Source organism: Penicillium manginii (genome assembly GCF_028828005.1).
Source record: "Penicillium manginii strain IBT 31320 chromosome Unknown utg000009l:1.0-3297300.0:1.0-3298630.0, whole genome shotgun sequence".
NCBI lineage: Eukaryota > Fungi > Ascomycota > Eurotiomycetes > Eurotiales > Aspergillaceae > Penicillium > Penicillium manginii.
In genome coordinates, this window is record NW_026643110.1 from 1,102,769 (window position 1) to 1,122,897 (window position 20,129).

The following is a 20,129-nucleotide window of genomic DNA, read 5'->3' on the forward strand; positions in this document are numbered from 1 at the left end:
AACCTAGCAATAGGCGATCAGACCCTGCATACCTTCGATCCTGTGTGACCTGCAGAATTGACACTTAATTGAAACTAGAGAAGTCAAAGCAGGCCAAAAAGCAAGGAAACACCAATCCAATACCAAAAGAAACCTCGCAATCAAACACACTGACGGTGAACGACGTTTTGAAATTCTTTGCATGCTCTCTGCCTATCCGATCCGATCCGATCCTATCCTATCCTATCCACCCCACATCGAGGAGAGAAATTTTCATTACTCGTAACAGATAGTTCCGCGGCGTGTTCCATTGCGTCGGGTTCACATGGTCAAATCCCAAACCCAGCGCACCGGGGATTCCGAGATCGCATGGCCCCAACAAAAAGCTCCACCGAGAAGCGCAAAGAAAAAGAAAAGAGAAGAAAAGAAAACCAACCCATGAAGAATCGATCTCACAGGGCAAAACAAGAAACGAAAATCATGATCTGGCGTCACGTCACCGCAAGATCCAGAAAATCTAAACAAGAAATCCTAAAAGACGTCAATTTATCCACACTGTCTCGGGCACCCACTCGTAGGTGAGAGAAAAAGAAAAGCAATGAGAGGAAAAGTTTTTTGGTGGATCCGTACCGCCTCAGAAAGTGGACACGATCGAATAGCCAAGGACACCGCCGGATCTCGGGGTTGACGACGCGAAATCCTTATTGGGTCGATCGACGAAGGTCCAGGGCTTCCTTCCCGCGGTGGATATAGCTACAAGTTAATTCACCACCATGGAACAGATCTCCGTACTTTGTGTACTCCGTACACCAAGTGCACCGGGGGAGTGGAGAGGGTTACTGAAAAATGAGGCACTTGTGGCTGATCATCGGCACGAAGATTTCCAGAACAGCGATTAGTTTTATGGAGAAAAGGTGCCCACCGGGGGAGGGGGGCAGGTCCCAAAGTGGAAGTTGGCTTAACACCTACTAGTAGTACTATTCATACTGTAGCAGAAAAAGATGCGGGTGGTGGATAGTACGGAGTATGTCTCCATACCGAGAAACCTTTTTTGAATCAGTTTACTCCGTTCCAGGTTACGCACTCCGAACGAAAAAGGAAAACAAAGATTAAACTTTAATAGTGGAGGAAGCTCCCCACATGCCACGGGAACTTGAAGTTGTCAGAATTTAATTTTTCGGATAGCAGCAGAGACTATCGTATCTGCCCAAGGGGCTTCCAAAAAGGTTGTCGCGCGTACCCGCTGGCAGGATACTAGTACAGCGCCTGCGGAACCCTTCTCCGGAGGCCAAACAATAACCTCGGAAACTTGAATCAATGGATAGTAAGAGCACCTCCAAGGTTGTTAGCAGCAGTGTGCTCGATGAGGGTGAGGATAGGAGCTTATTATGTCTCTGTTTATTTATCTCTACTAGTAAAAGTTCAACCATCTACTCCGTCCCAGTCAACTTGAATGTACTTGGTTTAATACACCCCTCTTTCGTTTCCCATCGGAATTGACACACTAGTATACCTCCGAGAAGCTCGTGTTAGCAGTTTATTTCTGACACTATTTGCCGAAGCACGCGCCTGTCTGCTCCGTACCTACGGAGACTTATTATGCGGTGAAGCAATACCGAAGTGACAGATCAAAATGACAGGTCGACCCATCACAGGAGCGCCGATCTTTTTCGAAATGGGCAGCCCAAGGTATTGAAATTACTTGCAGAGAATGCAGCACCATATGGAAGAAAAGGTGCAAGATTACCGTACATGTACAGCCAAGGAAGCCATGCGAGATGAAGTTTAAGTGAAGTGAGGGGAGGAGTGAGGGGAAGGAAGGCTTGGAGAGCGAGAGGTGCCTCAACGAGGTAAAATTGCATGCGCGCTTATGCAAATCTGGTTCCCGATCCCGCGTCTGGCGGCGATGAAGATCCATGGATCACAAAAGTGATAGGTATACGGAGCATCCAAACGGGAGATAAATTAATATAATCTTGGGGCGGTGATAGGGCGCACACCTAGCCACAGAACATGTATGAGAGGATCGAGCGGGCTACTAGTTTTGCTGTAATCGTGAAGATCTGCCCCTCTTCCCTTCTCATACTTGGGCTATTGGAAGTGTTATCTGCCGGTGCATCTGCGCGAGCAAGAGTGACAGCAGCAACAGCGATAGCGTGCTTGATGTACGTATGCACGTATGATATGTGGGGGGGGTCCTGCCTGCGACTACAGTAACCTTGGAAGCTGTCGTTTCCGGGACATGGGCCGAATATCTCTTCTGCTCTTCCCCCCACCCCGCTTTACAGGATTGACAAGTGCTATCTGCATGCATGATTCAAGCTAAACAGGAAGGAGTCTCTATCACGCCGGCAAGGAGAACCGAGTGTTCTCTTTCGGGGACCATCGATCTACTCGATTTGTTCTCAATTATGACTATCATTGGGGACTAAACAAGAATTAGGGTGAATCCGCCCGAGAATCCAGACCAGGATTGCATCTCGCGTAGCGAACACTATTGCCTAGGATAGTGTGACAACTGTACGACGCCTCTGAAGCCCCGGACCAATCGCCAGACGTGTCTCTTTCCTCTTCGGTTGCGGTTACATATTACGAGATGGCTCTGGGGTTGGGTTGAGTTTGGTTCGACTGGGTCAGTCGGAGGCAACTGGGTTTGAGGCGTCATTCTCCACGCAAACTGCCTTGTTACTGGAGCCTGGATGATTTTTAGTCAAAGATCCTCTGGAAGGGTAAGTTTGCTTGTCCTGGCGAACGGCACATCCATGTACGGAGTACATACGCCACTTACCCGGGCACTGTAGATCCTCGTAGATCGGGCATGATGTAATTCGCTATACAGTAGTTTAAACCGTATGCGTCTGGAGCCAAGGAACGGACATACTCCGGAAACGAGGCGATCCTTTTCCTACCGTACCTCACACCAATGACAGTATTCAGACCGAGTCATGTTCCCTGCTGGGATGGGAGGGTGAATGAATCGATCTCGGCCCCCCCCCTTCACTTGTCTCTTTTCTCACCCTCACACTAAAGCTTACCTTGCGTCAATAGTTCGTGAGGGGGTATAGCAAGGCGAAAAGCCATTGGATATGCTTTGTTCAAAAATGGTAATCTTCACCCGAGGGTGAAGAAGAATAAGAAAATACGGCGTCCCGGGGGCCAAAAAAGAAAGAAAACGTGCCCGGGTGAATGGGAACAAACAGCGCGATACGATAGGGTTCTCAACTTCTAAACGCCCAGCAGCAAGGACATCCTTCTTGATAGAGGACAAATTCGCCGGCAGACGCAGAAGCCAGAAACCAGTGGCCCAGGACCTCGCTAGCCAAGCAAGCCCAGGCGCCAACGAACTCATTTTCAGGGTTCGCCAGGTCTCCCGGCCATAAACCCAACCCATCCAATCCCTCACTCCCACAACTCTTCCACATGGTGAAGGATCGGACCGCCCTCCCTGCCCGTGCCCGTACCCTTGCCCCGTTCCAGTGCTCTAAGGACCAGACGCGAGGTGCTCCTCCGTGCACTATCACACCATGACGAATCACGACCCGTACGACGCTCGGAGTCGATGCAGGGGGGGTTCCGTACCCTGTGACCTATAGGATTGGGCAGGGGTAAGAAGCAGAAGGAACAGTACGACTACAGTATGTAGATCGACGTCCGTCCAATCCTGCGGTCGCGAACTCCGACTGTGATTTGATTTCTCGCGTCTCGCAGTTTCTTAACGGACAAGGCAGGAGGATACGCATCTCTAGCCTTGTCGGCTGTCGATCGGCCCCCACAAGTCCCGCCTATGTTGAGAGATCCGATCTGGCAAAACCTGTACGGAGCACGGAGATGGCCTGCATTGTCAGTACGCCAGTAAAATGGAGATTTGATTATGCCTGCTCGTCTCTGCCTTACCCCTTTTCTACTACGCCCCTTGCCTTGCCGCCTGCGACAGTACTTCTTGGGTTGTGACTGACTCGCTCATACATACACATGCACACCTACTGTACATGCGTACGTACATCCCACACGCACTCACATTCGCGGAGAATAACCGTCGGGAATATTTGCAAGGCTGTCAACGCTCGCTCGCTACCGGTCGGTTAAAAGTGGCTGGCTATCATGCTCATTCTCAAGTTCAAGTTGATATTCATATTTCTCGCACCCGAATGGACCGTGCTTTGCTGCCCAAGTTTGCAGATTCGATGGTCTAGATCTAAGGAAACTTTGGCTACAGGACAGCGCATACACGGCTTGGAAACGTACTCCGTAGTTCTTGTCGCAGGGAGAAAGAGAGGGGGGGATCACAGACAAATCCGTGCAGAGCCCCTCTCTCACCCCCCAGACCAGTCGACCGCCCCGGTCAGGTGCATAACCGTGCGCTGAGACAGGGGGAACCGGTGTGGTGGATTTATTAAGGATATTATACATGGTGTACTCTATACAGTGTACAGTGTACGAGTACCATAATTGACAATCATCCTGCAAAGACTTGACCATCCATTGATTGAGTAAGAAAAGTGTAAGGTCAGGGGTAAAGGAAGTAGAAATTCGGGATAAAAGCAAGGACAAGGAAAAGAAGAAAGAAAAAAAGGCGACGGGGGGCGGGAAGAACGGCACATTGACCCTTTCCCAGGGAGCAAAAAGTACATCGACTCCAGCGTAAATATCCGTATTCCATACGAAGCATGGACTTCAAATTGTTAAATGACTCGAGCAACAGCTGTCAAAAACTTTGGCAGGAAATAGCGTTGGGGAGGCCATTGCTTGGCGAAGGAGAGAGATGCTCCACTCTTTTCAGGGGGAGGTGCAAGGTGAGAGTGAGAGATGAAAGGGAACTTGAACCAAATTGAATATGGGATATGGGTCCCATATACTCCGTATTACCATCACGCTGATTGTACTAGTTGGTGGGGGGGGGTGCTCCCTACCCGACGGAAATCACCGCGCGAGACAGGTGTCATGTCGATCTGCCATACTTTTCCAGCCAGCCATGATTTTCTCGTGGATCTGTCAAAGTCAATTCGGGGAATTTTTTTCCTTCCTTCCATCGACTATTGATTCAGGATCCTTCGAGAAATTAATTCCACTATGCGAAGCACTATGGAGAAGATTTGCGATAGTTTCATTTCATTTCATTTGCAGTACTCCGTATTTTATCACAATTACATAGCTGCATTTACCCATAGTAACCCCTCAAACTCGTCCATGATCGTCGGTCAATCTATACAACACTAGGTAAATGGATCGACCGTCTGTGATGTGCTGGGGGTACAGCGGATCGACCGGACTTAACCGTCAACTCAGCAAACCGAATGGCCTATCTCTCGCCATGCTTTTCAAATTGACAAATACCTCGCATGTGTGAATTAAGCTAAGCGCTAACAAGTTAGGGCTTGTTTACTGTTACCACAAGTGGCTTAGAGATATGTGCACCGGCCGATACATAACTCTGTGGCGCGCGGTTCGATGGATAATGGGGACAAGAGGAGGGGGAGGAAAAGGCGGGTGCGGATCGCTTGTTGAAACGGGGGCGTTGGCTGTCAGCAGAGCGGAACAAAAGAAATCTAAGACAAAAACGGGAAACAGGGATAGAATAAACGAGGTGCGAAGTTTAACGGGCACTCCGTACCATACATTACGGAGTACCCTTGTAGAGTACAGAGTACGGAAGACAGAGGGGAGGAAAGATTAGGTTCGATTCGATTTGACGAATTTGAATTCAAATTCGGATTGTGTAAAAGCCGCTAGAGTTTACCAAAGTCGCGAAATTGGGGAACTGGAAATGGCCCCCTTTTGCCTAGCTTGGATTAGGCGGGTGATGTGATGGGGACTCGCTGCACTTGAGCCAACTAGAACGCAATAGCGTATCTTGGGAAGTTGGAACTGCTGCATTATTTCTGCAGAGTAGAGTACTATTACCATTTTCGGGGTAGAGATACAGCGAACGACTTGGATACAATAGGTAGGTGGTTACTCTTTCTCGCCCACCAGTGCGCATGGGCATGGCAGGGCAGACAGGGTAGAGTGGGTTTAGTTGGTTACTGGGGACCACTACGGAGGATGGTGGCCACGTTTTCTGTCAGATCGAGACTGCCACGCGGTGGTGGGGTTACACTCGTCGCTGGCCCCCAATTACTCCTACTATAGACCGATTTATGTCCAGTACAACTGGAGGAAATGGCTTAGGGTTTTCAGAAACGCCAGCAGAGAGGATTCCAACAGACCAATAGAGAGAATAAAGAGCCTCGCACAAGATCCCTGTCAGTGGTGTTGCAGATTTAGGGGACCGACTTGTCTAATTCTGTCGGTCTGCCCTGTTTTGACTTTGCATGCGATTGGCGCCTCCCAGCCTGAGACACTGTGAGTCTATTTTGCAGAAAGGCCAAAAAAGGGGGGGGCCAGACCCAAGGCAAAGTCACCGGGGAGTGAAGCGCATCTCCCGCAGATTCCGAGAAGATTACGAACCCCACAATGCAAATGGTGAAAATGAGCCTGGCCCCCACATTCTTACTACTACTAGTGCCATGGCATGGGTGCATTTGGTACCGTCACTCCGGACACTGGCAAAGAGAAGGGCAATCAATATCTGGCGCCGGGCGGGGCAATATGCATACATGAAGAAAATCAAGAAAACAAAAAGAATACACTTCTCGTACTCGGTGTTAATGGATCTTGAAGCAACGTATACTTTCGGGCGTTACCAGCCCTGGAGTGTACATATTATCGCAGGGGAATCCCTGTAATTCACCCCGGTGCGCATATCCTTGTCCTGCCCTGTTCTGCCCGGCGGCGATCACCCACCATTTCGGTCATTCTTGTGCATTTCTGTTTTTAGAACACCTCTCACCACCCACCATTTGTCGCCGCAACCACATGGATTACAGGGACCGGCGCCTACAGAGAGACATACATAGAAGGTTCACTGCCATAAGGCTTAGACTTACACAGATCTACCTACTCCAGACGGAGCACCTCGTCGAAAGAAGACCACATCCCGACGATAGAAATAGAATCATGTCTCTCCATGGCATGGCATCGCATGGCCCCTACATTTGCATGTATTACAGGCGGTACCAGTCAAATACAGCCTCACAAATTAGGATATGTCGTCTCAATTTGGTCAATGCGACAACACAACCCACCGAGCAAAACGAACGCTTTAGGCAGTCCGTACTGGTACCGAATGTAGTCGAGGTGGAGGTCGAGGCCAGAATCTGGTCTATGCTCGGGACTGGATGATCTACGGACCTCCTCCGTGGTCCACTCACTCACTCCCAGGGGTTGTGTTGAGTTGGGCTCAATCGGGGTAAAGGCAAGGACAAGGCGAAATCGTTTGATTGCACGGAAAGGGAAATTAGGAGCGACCTTTCTCCCATTTCTCCGGGGACCTTTCGGGATTAAACGTTCTTGCATATTAGGGATGATGGGACTGTACTCCGTAGTCTCAGCCTCGTCGAGCCTTATCAAGGAGTTTGTGGGGAAAGGGACAGATGGAATGGGATGGGACCCTCATGGGAGTGGAAAATAGGGTAGGGTTGTTATGGAGTTGGTTATAAAGTAGGCTTGCGAACCGATTGCCGACGCGGGAACCGTTCTACGGGTTGCCTTGGGGTTGTTGCGGTGCGTTGCGTTTACCCCGATTACTGATTTAGGCATTGTGTTTTTTTAGTGCACTGACTGAGATGGGTTTAGGCTGGGAAAGGAGAGATTTGGGGTGAGCTAGGCGCTTTGAACCATGGTTATGGCCGGACTTATCCCGGTGTTTATTCAGAGATAATATAAGTGTTGATCTAAGGGTACCATAAGGTATGGGGAAATTAGTTCATCGATGGCGGAATCACGGAGATGGCCCGGTCCAAACTTGGAACATTTTTATGGAAATAGAAATAATCTGTCATCTTGCTTTGCTTTACCTGACTGACTGTGGCTAGGTCATGAGCTTGGCCGACCCAACCGTGTGGCACCGGAAATTGATTGAGTTACTATTATACTCCCTGCTCTGTACGGAGGGAGTACTGCGCCAACAATTTGAGTGATCCGCCAGATTTTGCAGGCTCGGGGTCGCCGTAGGTCAGAAGCGTAGAGCAAGGGACCGCGCCACAGTGAGAATCCACACCCATTTTGGGCCAGAGCCTATACGAATTACAGTACGGAGTACGGAGAGTAGGGTTGATGACATCCCGGGGCAGTGGTCCTGGCTTATTTGTGGGGTGGTACCCTAATCATCCTGTGCTTAGCGAGCAACCCTATCAGCGATCGGAGAGGCCGTTCACTTGTTCGAAACATTGGAAATTAATTTGGGGGCGGAAATGTGGTCCCATCATCAGGGTGAGCGACCGGAAAACTAAGATGGTCTGAATGGCGGGGAGGGGCTTATTGGGTCGCTGGCGCCGTCTCATCACAAGGATTGTGCAGGGTTGCAGGACCCGAGATCCCTATCCTCGGTGTTGACTGGCGGGTGGACAGGGAGTCAAGGTTTCTCAGCCTTGCGTTTCAGAGAAGCGAGATCCGCTATTTGTCGTTACGCCGTTTGGCGTGGTCTGGCCTCGCCCTTTCGGACTGATCAGTGGTAATGATTGCATTGCATGAGGGACCTGACAGCGAAGTGACAGTTCCGACAGGGACCACTAATTATCCTGAATTGAGGGTTCAACACTGCCACGGCGATCCATCATTGACGTGGACCCCGTGCAGGCCGTAGGGCGAAGCCAAGCCCAAACCCGCGCGCTCGTACCATCTCCCTGTTGGGTGTAGCTTGGCAGTAGTGCACGGAAGGATGCATTTTCATGTATGTGTATACATGGGTCCGTCCGCTGTAGGGCAGTAATACGCGTGCCGAATGAGGTCATGTCGGGATCGCCGATCCCAGCGGTGAACGCAATCCCTGCTGCGCCTCAATTATGTTGAAGTCCCACTGAGAGAGAGACATGAGACCAATGGGAGATTAGTTCCTCTTGGAACCGCATGATTGATTGGCCAATTCTGTGGCTAGGGTCAGGGTCGTGGCTGTCGCCGAGAGAGTCGGGGCCTCTCTCTCACCGACCGGTGGCAGGTCGTCTGGTTCGTGACGGCTACTCCGGGCCGTGGTGTCTCCTGTCTCCTCTTAGGGCTGTGAGGACATGGCGGGATTGGGTGGGCGGTCTTTTCCGGATCAGTGGCTTAGGTATTGTCGGGGAATACTGCAAAATCACGGTTGAAAGCAGGCAAGAAGGCTTGCTGGCTTGTTTCCATCTAGCCCTGTAAGGTGTGTACTGCATAGCCTATGTATGCAGGGAGCTCTGTTTTCTTGTCTGAATGTCACGAAATTAGAGATCCATGATGCCGTCAGACCAGAGTTGGATCGGATCGAGTACCGAGGGTACAGAATATCATGCTAGCTAAACCCACACATTTACACCACCACTTCACACTCACTACCTAGTATCAGCATGTGAGCGCGATAGGGAATGGATCTCGCACCCATACTCTAGCTCTATCTTCTTTTTCTCTCAGCTCAACCCGACGGTAAACCCCAAACTCCAAGACCAAAGCCAACCCCAACCCTGGCCAGCATTAATTGCAACCCTGGGAATACGGGGGACGGCCCAAATGGCAACGAGCGCATGCGGCTCTCGCCAGGGGAGAGGGAGAGGATCGGATCACATTGCCTGGACCGAGGGATCGTCAGTTGAAGGGGTACGAAGGGGAATAGCGAAAAAGGTGGAGGTCCCCGGTGGTACAGAACGATGCCAATCAATCAACGGAGAAGGGCGCGATCGTCCGTCCCGAGCGGGTGGACGTAACGCGATTTGACTGCCAGATCGTGAATGGGGCAATATGAGTGGGTGAAACGGGGAGTGAGGGTCAAGGAGGACCCCACTGCGTGTTTCTTGGAGCGATGGCGGTTCGGCGCTGTGATTTGTTTGTGGTTGGGGGGGGAGTCTAGTGGACTTGACGAGTCGACCCGGGGTGACGGGTTTTGCTCACAGCCAACGGATAGGGTGATGGGAGGAGAACCTGTACAGATGTGGTACCCTGGTCAAATTTGCGAATTTCTTTGTCTGAAGTATGTAACGCTGACGATCGACAATGCGTTGTGAGTAGGTACGGAGTAGAGAGGGTGAGTGTGTGTATAATACAATACCCAGGTACCTCCAGGAAGTGTGGGAGTGGCAGGAGATCAAATATCATGATCCACTCTGACAAATCGACTTTAGTGTTGCTTAGTTTACACAAAGTACACGGACTCGCCGATGCCTAATAAATGAGGGCGATCTCCTCCGTACAGTATACTGTAGTACCTACAGTATACTCGGTCGTACCCGACTCAGGGCTATTGCTATACTATCCTCCCCTACTACTAGTACTCTACTACTACTCTCTACCCCGTACTATGACCGCATAACTATGGACGCCTGAGGAGGCGGAGCTGGACTTGAGTACTAGCTATGTTGGGTATTAGTATTAGTATTCATACTGACTAGGTCAGATACACTCTAGTACTAAACATACAGAGTAGCTAAACTAAGCTACTGCACGCACTGAGCAACACGAACTGCTGCGCCCACTTTGGTTCGCGTACTGTCATTTTACACACGTCATACACCTGATCTTCTGTTCTTTTACCCTTTTGGCTTTTATTACTACTTTTTATTTTTTTTAATTTTTAATCTTTTCTTTTCTGATTATTTGCATGGAATTTTAATTTTTATTCCATTTAATATTCCATTTAATATTCCCCAATATTATTATTCCCTTTTATTCCTATTATTATTATATTATTATTCTATTATTCTATTTTATCATTTTAATTTCCATAGATCCTCTCACTTCATGACTTTATAATACTCTACTCTTCCCCCGATGATCTTCATGTCATACTTCCCCATCACCACGCAAGGGCCTTTATGAATCCGTAACCCAACCTCATCTCTCTCCCCCTCTCACCTCTCCCTTGCCTCACCATTCATCATCGCACGTTGCCTTTTTCCTCCGAGTTGGCACGTTGATCTGGCCGGGCCGCAATTCTAACTTTATCCTGGTATTGTCCCATTCCCACTGCATTCTTGCATCACAATTCCATTTTCATTTCCACCCCCGTACTAACCCTGACACGATATAGAGTCTCGACTCACCTGAGCTCCGCTCCAATTGCGCTCGCTGTGAAGAACCAAAATCAAAATGCTCGCCGTTGATTCTCATTCTCGTTCCAAGCCTTCTTACTACCAGTCTATGCCAATGGATCCCAGCATGGTTGATATGTTCTCATACCCCATGGACGGTATGTCCTACCAGCAGCACCACCAACACCAACATCACCACCATCAGCAACAACCCCAACCGGATTACCGCCTGGCATACCTCGATGCTCCTATCTATGAGGACCTCCAGAAGCATCAGTTCCCTTCCATGCCCACCACACCCCCCTCAATCTCCACTACCCAGTCTGAGCCCCAAATTCAAATCCCCACCGGCTCGACTGCCTCAGGACCTTCCATTGCAAGTGCTCCCTCCTCCGTCATCAGTTCTCCATACTCTGGTGCTCAACAAGTCTTCCACGATAATTGGGTGAACACCAACCACGGACTGGGCCTTCCTGCTGCTGTTATGGGTGATCTCTTCTCCTCCCATGATTACATGGGACAGGTGGAGATGGATGGATTGTACCAAGAAAAATTCCCCGATCCTTTTGTTGGTATGTGGCGCATATTTATTTTATTTATTTATATTCTGCCTCAATGTGACTTTTATACTTGCGAGCCATGGAACGCTGACACATTCCCTTCTGTTTCCGCAGATCCTTCTCTCATCCAACCAGTCCACGCCAACCCCAACTTCACCCCAACAATCTCCTACCCGGAAGAGGGTGCCACCTATTCCAACATCACCCAAAATTTCCTGCCACACTCACCTGCCGCTTCTCCAATTCCCTACGACCATATCGACCACAATGGCTCGCCCCTCCTGGGATCTGGTGCCTCCCTTGCTATGCCAAATTCGCATTCGCGAACTGTCTCCGTCTACGACCGCCGATCCTCCATCTCCTCGATTCACTCCCGCCGCTCCCAACAAAGCCCCGCTCTCAGCAGTGTCGAAGCGGACGACGAGGTCAAGGAAAAAGGCCGTTGCCCCTTCTCCGACTGCGGTCGCATCTTCAAGGATCTCAAAGCCCACATGCTTACCCACCAATCCGAGCGCCCTGAGAAATGCCCCATCATGACCTGCGAATACCACACCAAGGGCTTCGCCCGCAAATACGACAAGAACCGCCACACCCTCACCCACTACAAGGGCACAATGGTCTGCGGGTTCTGCCCGGGACCCGGTTCCCCCGCCGAGAAGAGCTTCAACCGCGCCGATGTCTTCAAGCGCCACCTGACCTCCGTCCACGGCGTCGAGCAAACTCCTCCCAACTGCCGCAAGCGCAGCCCCAACGGATCTACCAAGAAGGGCACGAATTACAGCCCCGACGCCACCGGAAAATGCTCCACCTGTTCCGTATTGTTCAGCAATGCGCAAGAATTCTACGAGCATCTGGACGACTGTGTTCTGCGCGTTGTGCAGCAAGAAGAACCCTCCGAGGCAATCAACCAACAGCGACTGGCCGAAGTCGCCGCCGACGAGGAGGTTCAGAAGACAATGGAAAAGCATCAATTGCTTGATGCGGCTGGCCCGCTCGAAGACGATAACGACTCTCATGACGAAGATGACCTAAATGACCTCTGGCGCGCCCGCCTCTCCTCCAGCCACAAATCCACCAAATCCTCTTCCAACTCCTCCCGCCCCATCATCGGCTCCTCCAACGCTGTCTCTAAAAACACCGCCAAGCCCCGCGCCGTCACCCGCCGCCGCAATAACCGCGGCAACTACCCACAATCCTGGGGCTGCCCTAATAGCACCATGAAGACGAAGAAGCGGGTCCTCTGTGTCTTCGATGGCCAGCGCCGCCTGTGGAAAGACGAAATGATGCTGAACAACGAATTCGAAGTCCGTCTTCAACTGCCCGGTGGCGCGGGTGATGGTACCCACCGCAACGCATATGTCACTGATCTCGACGTCGAGACCATGAAGCGCGCAGAGGGTGTCCTCAATGCGACAGATGCTGAGCGCGGCCCCTGGATGGATGGCCCCGTGCCCCATCTGATGGGCCAGCCAGCCATGATCATCCCTGAGATGGGTAGACAGGACGATGAGATCTCGATCAACGAACTCATGGCTTGAACATGAAGCACCTATATCCTCCTTCTTTCTCCCCCCTTCTTCCCCAGCCTCCTCGGCTTGGCCTCGCTCTGCCTAGCCCAGAAGCGCAGGGTAGAGTCGGCTTGTATTCTTTCCTCTTTTTTCATGTTCTATAGCAGTGGCGTCTTGAGTCGTTTTCAGCATGCTACCATCGAAATACTGCTGTGGTATCTTTGGCTTATGATTGTGATTGTGATACCTCACAGGATTGGTCCTGGATGTTTTTTCTTCTTTTTCCGTTTTCTTTCCTATTGTCGTTATGAATCTCCTTTGTCTCTCTATCTCTCCTATAGCTTTTCAGCTCAGCTCAGCTCTCAGCTTTCTACTCAGTTTTATCACGGTTCTCTTCCGCTGGTCGGTGAGCGAAAATATGAAACGATTTAATGGGATCTCTATGAAATTATGCATCAATGTAATCAATCATCCTTTGTTCTCTCATTCACTTTATCACGGCGTTGCTTTCTGCATTTTCCAACCAGATTTTGGCGAAAGAAATCTACTTCTTCCTCACTGTCCAACTAATATGACTGTCAAATACAGTATTCTACAATTGAAGACAACTTCATAATGCCAATTCACTGGATTCACTCTATAATGGTATAGTCGATCACACTAGCAGTACCACCAGCCCGCCGTCTCCGAGTCTCACACTGAAGACAATCACACCCATCAACAGCAAGATCAAGCAAAGCCCACTTCGCCCCAAGAACGTCAAACGCCCTCTCAGTAGCCTCGCCGCACGTCGTACTAGGCCTCACCCACTTCATTTCCACCAAAGAAAAGTCATCGCAATGCCGCGCAAATATATCAACTCTACTATCATGAGCATGCAACGTAAGCCTACCAATCTGCGAACCAAGATGCCCCATCATCAAGACAGCGCGTGAAGCCATCCTATCCGTCTCGCGCAGCGCGTCGCTCAGCGCAATCATGACTTCCTGCAGAAGCTCGCAGCGCTTCTTTAGGCAGGATGGGACGTCGGCTCTGTCATTTTTCTGCGCGCTTTTGGCGCGCTCGACCAGGGTATCTAGGTCTTTTGCGCAGTCGGATAGGTCCTTTGATATGAGGTCCCTGTTTCGGGTTGGGGTGTCTAGGGTTTTGCTGAGGGCTGCTAGGTCTTCGGAGAGGTGGTGGCGGAGGCTTTCGAAGGGGTTGAGGTAGACGTTTGATCCGGGGGCGGGCATGATGGGTTGGTGGGGAGGATGTATGAAATCCAATATAGTGGAATGGAAAACAGGGTAATGTAACGCAAGATTATGTGCATCTAGTGCAGGGTGTGCTATGATGCTTGAGGTCTTTGTATACTCTTGAAAGCTGCTGTTCGATGCTCTGTCGATGATGGGGGTATTTACGAGTATTTATCTCTTGGACTCGAGATCTGAAGAGTTCCAGTTTCTTGATCGTCGAGGACTGAATATAGCTACAAAACAAAGGTGTTGTAGATTAGGGTGTCGAGATAAAGCCAGTGACTTGAAACTGCTTCTATCCTTTCAAGTTGTCATGGTAAGAATGAACTTTGTCTTTTCAGTGAAGCATCTGTCCACCCCTCTCTGGGTATAAATTCAATACTGGACTAACCGCGAATTGTTTGAGTGGCATTGTTTACTCGTCAACGGTCAAAGGCATTATTATGTGGTGAGCTTAAAAAAGAGTCTCATTGTTTACGGAATAGATCCGAATCATACGTAGTGGGAAACAATGACAGTACCCCTGAGCTCTTTGTCCTGTGCCCGAGGGGTAAAAGAAGCCTGTAACAAGCGGTGATTATGCTAACTATCTTCTGAATGGGTTACTAAAATTTCTGTTCTTGTATGCTTCTTCAAGTAACGCTTAATACTCGATTGCCCCATTGATGCCCAGGTGAATACTCGACGCCATTGGCTCACAGCTTAGCTCGATAATTCAGAACTTTCTCGAACTTCCAAGATTCATATTATACTAAGGCTCGGAATAAGCGTGGGCAATGTATTTGGAGGCAATGCATTCAAGTTTGATCCTTTGTAAGAATTTGCGTTGCTAAGTTTGCTCGCGAATATTGAAATCACTTGTATAAGTCTGTCAAACTCTAGGGCTCCTCATCTACGTGACTTAGTCTTTCAAGTTCCTTCTAACTGAAAAGCCCTGGAGGATCATCAACTTGAAGGCAGATCTAATTATTTATGTTATCTTAAGATACAATTGTACATCCATTATAGTCGATAACTTTTGAATCTGGAGCTACTAGTCCATGTCCGAGCCAAGCTTCAAGTTGATTCGTGACAAGGGTAGCATCCATGGATGACAGGGTATACTGGCCAAGAACCATTGCTAAATGTAACGAGCGCTCATGGGAAGCTTGCCAGTAATAGGTTTCTTCCATTAACCGATATATTAGTGGCTGCCAGTGGGTATTGCGGCATCGAGAACCCCGCCATTGTACTCCAGATTATTGGAAAGCTGTCACACGGTCGTGTGAGTGGCCAATACATTCACAGAGATAAGAAATATCATATTTATCCTCAAGAGCTCTGATATTGCGGTAATAGAGATCTATAGTCATACATATCATGGTTTATCACCTTACTACCAACACATATGGTAATTACCTCAGACTGTGGAGGACAGCCGTCGACCCAGTCCCAATGACTGTGACATCTTTGCCTGCAGGAGAGATATCATAGTGAGGCCAGTTTGACGGGAAATAAACGTCGCCGTTGAAAGATTTCAGCTCCTTATCCATAGTACATGGCCTTTGAGATGTCACACCAATGGCGCACACAAGATACTTGCTGCTCAAGGTTGACCCATTTTCGAGACTGACGTCCCATTTATGCGATGACAGGCTGAATTGTGCACCCGTGGCGGTTGTTTCAAACAGAACGTGTTTCCGAATGCCAATCATGGCATCACTGTGGTTCAGAAATTGTCTGATCTCACAATGATCAGGGAAGCAGCTGCTCCATTTCCAAGTGTGCCAGCACTCTGGAATATTAAGCTCTTATGACGGTATGCCGGAATCCGTACGGGTCCCTGGATAGCGGTTCTAATACCAAACACCGCCAATATCTGCCCCTTTCTCCCCAATTTGGCATGTGAAGCCAAGCTTGCGAAGATGATATAGGGCAGTAATACCTCCGAACCTTGCACCGATTATGATTATATCGATGTCAGAGTTGGAATTTTATGTGTCAATTCGCTTCTTGTGATGGTCATGCTGAGACGGTGGATATGTCCACATGTCCTGAAGCTCTTCAGACAAAACTCGAAAGTTAGATTGATACTGTGGAAAATCAAAACCTCTTTTGAATGTGGGGGATCTAACTTGAGGCTTTCGGCTCATCTTCGTTGATAGAAACAGAAAGCGGCCAGATATTTGCTCACATTTACAGACAATTTCCTACGGGTGACTCCGGAATGTATGCGTAAATTCCGCTATCAGGTATCGAATATGGTTAGAAGCTCAAGTTGCACGACCTCACCGAGCTTTGTCTTGTTCTTCTCTATCACCTGCACGTCGGTCTTCTGGGCATCCTCCTATCAGCCTTCAAATGAGCAAGTTTACTCAAACATGACAGTACTCATTCAGAATGCTTCGCCTTCTTCATCTAATATTTTTATACTTAGTTTCTTTGATTTAAATATCACTTACCTCATGCCAGGAATATTACCACCTGTGATGTACGGCATGAACATGACGACCACAATGATGAGTTAGCATTAAGATGTCATAATGAAGTTGCTTCCGAAGACTTAGCGCTAAATAATTGTCCGAGTTTCTATTGGCTGAAACACTATCCGGCCTTTTCTGCCACCATTTTCGAGGGCGATTAAAAGATAAGGGATTGACAGAAGGAAACTACAGCTTTGATTCTAATGATGCTAGGTTCAATGTACAACAAGCGTCGTGGCGCTGGTGGCCTGCGTCGTGATTTTCCTACACGTGATCCTCGTCTGGGTTTTTCGTTCGAGTTTATATTGACTGAAAGTATTTCGCTTCCCCCACCACCAAGTTTCAATAATATATCAAAAGAAAACTGGGTTGAAGTCTAGTAGATGCAAGCTTTCTAATGATAACAAAATGTTTTCCATCCGGGTGTTATGGTGTTTTGGTCAACTGCCTCGATTTGCCCGTTGGACTCATTTGCCTGTTTTCAATCTTCCGTGCCCTTATTGTAATCCTACTTTTCCACTTTTGCGAGAGAATAGTTCGGAAATTCCCTTGTTAACATTCTGATAGTTTATTTTTTAAAGACAAGTTCGCTTTCTTCCCTGTGATGTTGAATCAATGAGAACGGCCAACGACATATGGTAAATGATTCAGGTGCAGCAGTTGAATGCCAAACACCACGTAATATAAGAGTCTTGAAGAGCTTCTTGTGTTCTCAGATAGCCTTGCCCGATATGCATACAGAGTAAAAAGTGCTGTTCATGGTGCTCTCGTGGCAGGGACTCCAAGCAGCCTCCCAATTTCATTACCTTGAAGCCACAGATTGATAGCGTCGTACATCTCAAAAAAGGCGTCATTATTCAGGGTCGGAAGTCCAGGCAGGATTTCGTGCCCCAGTGTCGATTGCGCAAGCCCAAGGTATTGATATCCTTCCGGGTACCGTTTGAGCTGAGTACTGTCGAATGTGGGCACAGACCGGCCATCGACTGGGATAACCTTGTCCTTCTCATATATCAATTTGACATACTGTGTCTTCCATTCCAAATCACCGGATTTCGATGGGACCTTTTTGCAGAAGAAATGGAAGCGGCAGTCGCATTCAATATCCACAGAGCAACCCTGAATATTGAATCGTTGGGTGATGGTCGCTTTCATCTTTCCTACAGCCCGCTGCTCTTTCGGGTTCAGGTCAACAAGCGTGCTATTCTCGCGGTGCATGATGAAGTCGCCACGTTCGCGGCCTTCTTTGGATACCCTGATGAATTCATCCACACTGAGACCACCACTCCATGCTGATCGAGCAGCTTAGTCAATAATTTGATAGAGGAATAGATGTAACCTAGTCAAAGGATCAATCTAGAAAATTGACTTACTCGTCCACACATATCCCTCGTTCTCAACGAATAAATCCCGATAGTTGCTCCACTCAGACGCATCGCGGTATAGAGGCCAGCCTTTGCACAATTCTGACACTAGGAACCGATCAAGTATTTCATCATGGGTTCCATTGATATGGCTGTACACAATTGGTTGCGTGTCCTTTGCAGTGACATTGTATGTCAGGCTTTTTGGCTTCTGCTTTAGCTCTGCTTCAATAATTCCCTCACCCAGCCCGTCTGGTAACCAGAACTTTTTAACCTCCAAACCAACAGAGTCAAGCAGCTTAGTCCACCCTTCGCGGGTGCGCTCATTGCCTGCACACCATACCATCACCATCATGTCCAGCATGGTTTCCAGATACCGGGCGTTTTGGTCCGGAAGGATATGTTCCTCAATTAAGAGCTTAGAGTATCCCTCCTCCATGGCAGCAGCAATGTGTCCAAGAATCACTTTGCAGTTTTCGTCAGACCAATCGTGCATAATGTGTTTCATATAGTAGATGCGAGCGCCTACACTTAGTTAGAGACGTATTGTCGCGGAAAGGAGTGGTGAAAAGGAGCTCGCCTTTAACTGGTTGAGGTTGAAAGAAGTCATGCTTGACTCGCTTGATATCTTCATCCAGAATTTGGATATCCTCGATGACAGCCGGTAGATCTTCAAGGACTAGGTCCCCATGGGCATCGGGGAATCTCTGCCTAAACTCCATCAAATCATGGCCACGGCCCCCGGCAATATCTACTAGCAAGGTACGACCGTCAGTCCTCTCTCCATCCAATAATAGACGCTCAACGGGGAACCAGCTGGTCCAGTACGGGCAATTTGCTCTATGACCTTCCATGTAGGTATTAAAGCGGCTCAGTACCGACGGATTCTGGGCTAACCAGTTCCAGCATGTCAAATCCGTTTTATAGGCATGCTGGAAGGGCCCATCATTTGGATCCTCGGGGTTCTGGTACCCTGTCTTCCGAAGAAATTCCGGTGTCTGTTGAATAATAGGGAGGAAATCCATGAATCTGAGTACACGCATGGCCTCTGTTAGAATCAGTACGCGTTGATAAAGGGGTGGCGGCTCTTACAGAGAGTTTACAGGTCCAATAACAGTCCTTTCAGTCATTTCGTTGGACAAAGCCGATGCCATGTACTTTCCAGGTCCTCTTTCCACAGCAAAATCACCACACACAAGGACACGCATAATCCGCTCTAGTAGACGCGGTATGGGTATTAATTGATTGGATAATGCATTTAGTAAGAGAATACCTGGGACCTACCGACAAGTTGGACACTTGCCCCCTTCCGGGAGGCGAGTTCCCGGCAGGTGACGGATGAGGTGGTCTCGGAGAGCACTAAAAAGATATCAAGATCTAAGGCGACCTTGGCGGCCATAAGGATGGTTGGCTGGCTTTATGATCAATAGGCTGCCCCAATATCATTTGCGGACCAAACATACCGATCCAAACAGTCTGTATATGGCATCTGCCGGCTTTTCTAGCGACCTTGCCAAACTCGTAGCTGCCTCCACGGCACGAACACGATCAACTTCTTTCGCGGTTGCATGATACTCATCAATAGATGCTAGTAAGGCCTTACATAGACCAGAAACAAGGTCCATGTCGATACCTATTTTAGCTCCAGTGGCCATGTTAGAAGGTAGACCTTGTGTCTTCACTTGTCTATGCTGCACTATTTTGCTGTCAAGCGGCATATATTGCTGGTTGGATTTCTTAGCCTTATAGATGTCTGTTTCTGCTTTTACAGACAGTGGGATCTGAACTAGCGCCGGCTACCACCACCACCACCAACTCATGTCGATCGCTTTCTTCTTATATTCCACTGATCTAGGAATAATGAGATTTTATTGCCTGTCTGGTCCACCAGCTGAATCTTCTTCAAGGGGCCATAATGCACCACAAACTTACAAATTTTC

The 20,129-nt window shown here is 48.8% G+C and overlaps 4 protein-coding genes across 4 annotated transcripts; 1 reads left to right on the forward strand and 3 right to left on the reverse strand.

Moving 5' to 3' along the window:
• Positions 1-11,121: 11,121 nt before the first annotated feature.
• zfpA (uncharacterized protein) lies at positions 11,122-13,161 on the forward strand (the record flags this gene model as incomplete). The annotated part of the gene is made up of 2 exons (XM_057108831.1): positions 11,122-11,635; positions 11,738-13,161. The coding sequence occupies 2 exons, from the start codon at positions 11,122-11,124 to the stop codon at positions 13,159-13,161; spliced, it is 1,938 nt and encodes a 645-aa protein (XP_056953932.1).
• Positions 13,162-13,763: 602 nt separating this feature from the next.
• N7533_012182 (uncharacterized protein) lies at positions 13,764-14,363 on the reverse strand (the record flags this gene model as incomplete). Its single annotated transcript, XM_057108832.1, has 1 exon — positions 13,764-14,363. The coding sequence occupies one exon, from the start codon at positions 14,361-14,363 to the stop codon at positions 13,764-13,766; it is 600 nt and encodes a 199-aa protein (XP_056953933.1).
• A 1,397-nt stretch (positions 14,364-15,760) lies between these two features.
• On the reverse strand, positions 15,761-16,060 carry N7533_012183 (Steroid monooxygenase (CpmA); the record flags this gene model as incomplete). Its single annotated transcript, XM_057108833.1, has 1 exon — positions 15,761-16,060. The coding sequence occupies one exon, from the start codon at positions 16,058-16,060 to the stop codon at positions 15,761-15,763; it is 300 nt and encodes a 99-aa protein (XP_056953934.1).
• Positions 16,061-17,584: 1,524 nt separating this feature from the next.
• Positions 17,585-19,232, reverse strand: N7533_012184 (uncharacterized protein; the record flags this gene model as incomplete). Its single annotated transcript, XM_057108834.1, has 3 exons — positions 17,585-18,117; positions 18,199-18,654; positions 18,719-19,232. 3 exons carry the CDS (start codon positions 19,230-19,232, stop codon positions 17,585-17,587), a joined length of 1,503 nt encoding a protein of 500 aa, XP_056953935.1.
• Positions 19,233-20,129: the final 897 nt, after the last annotated feature.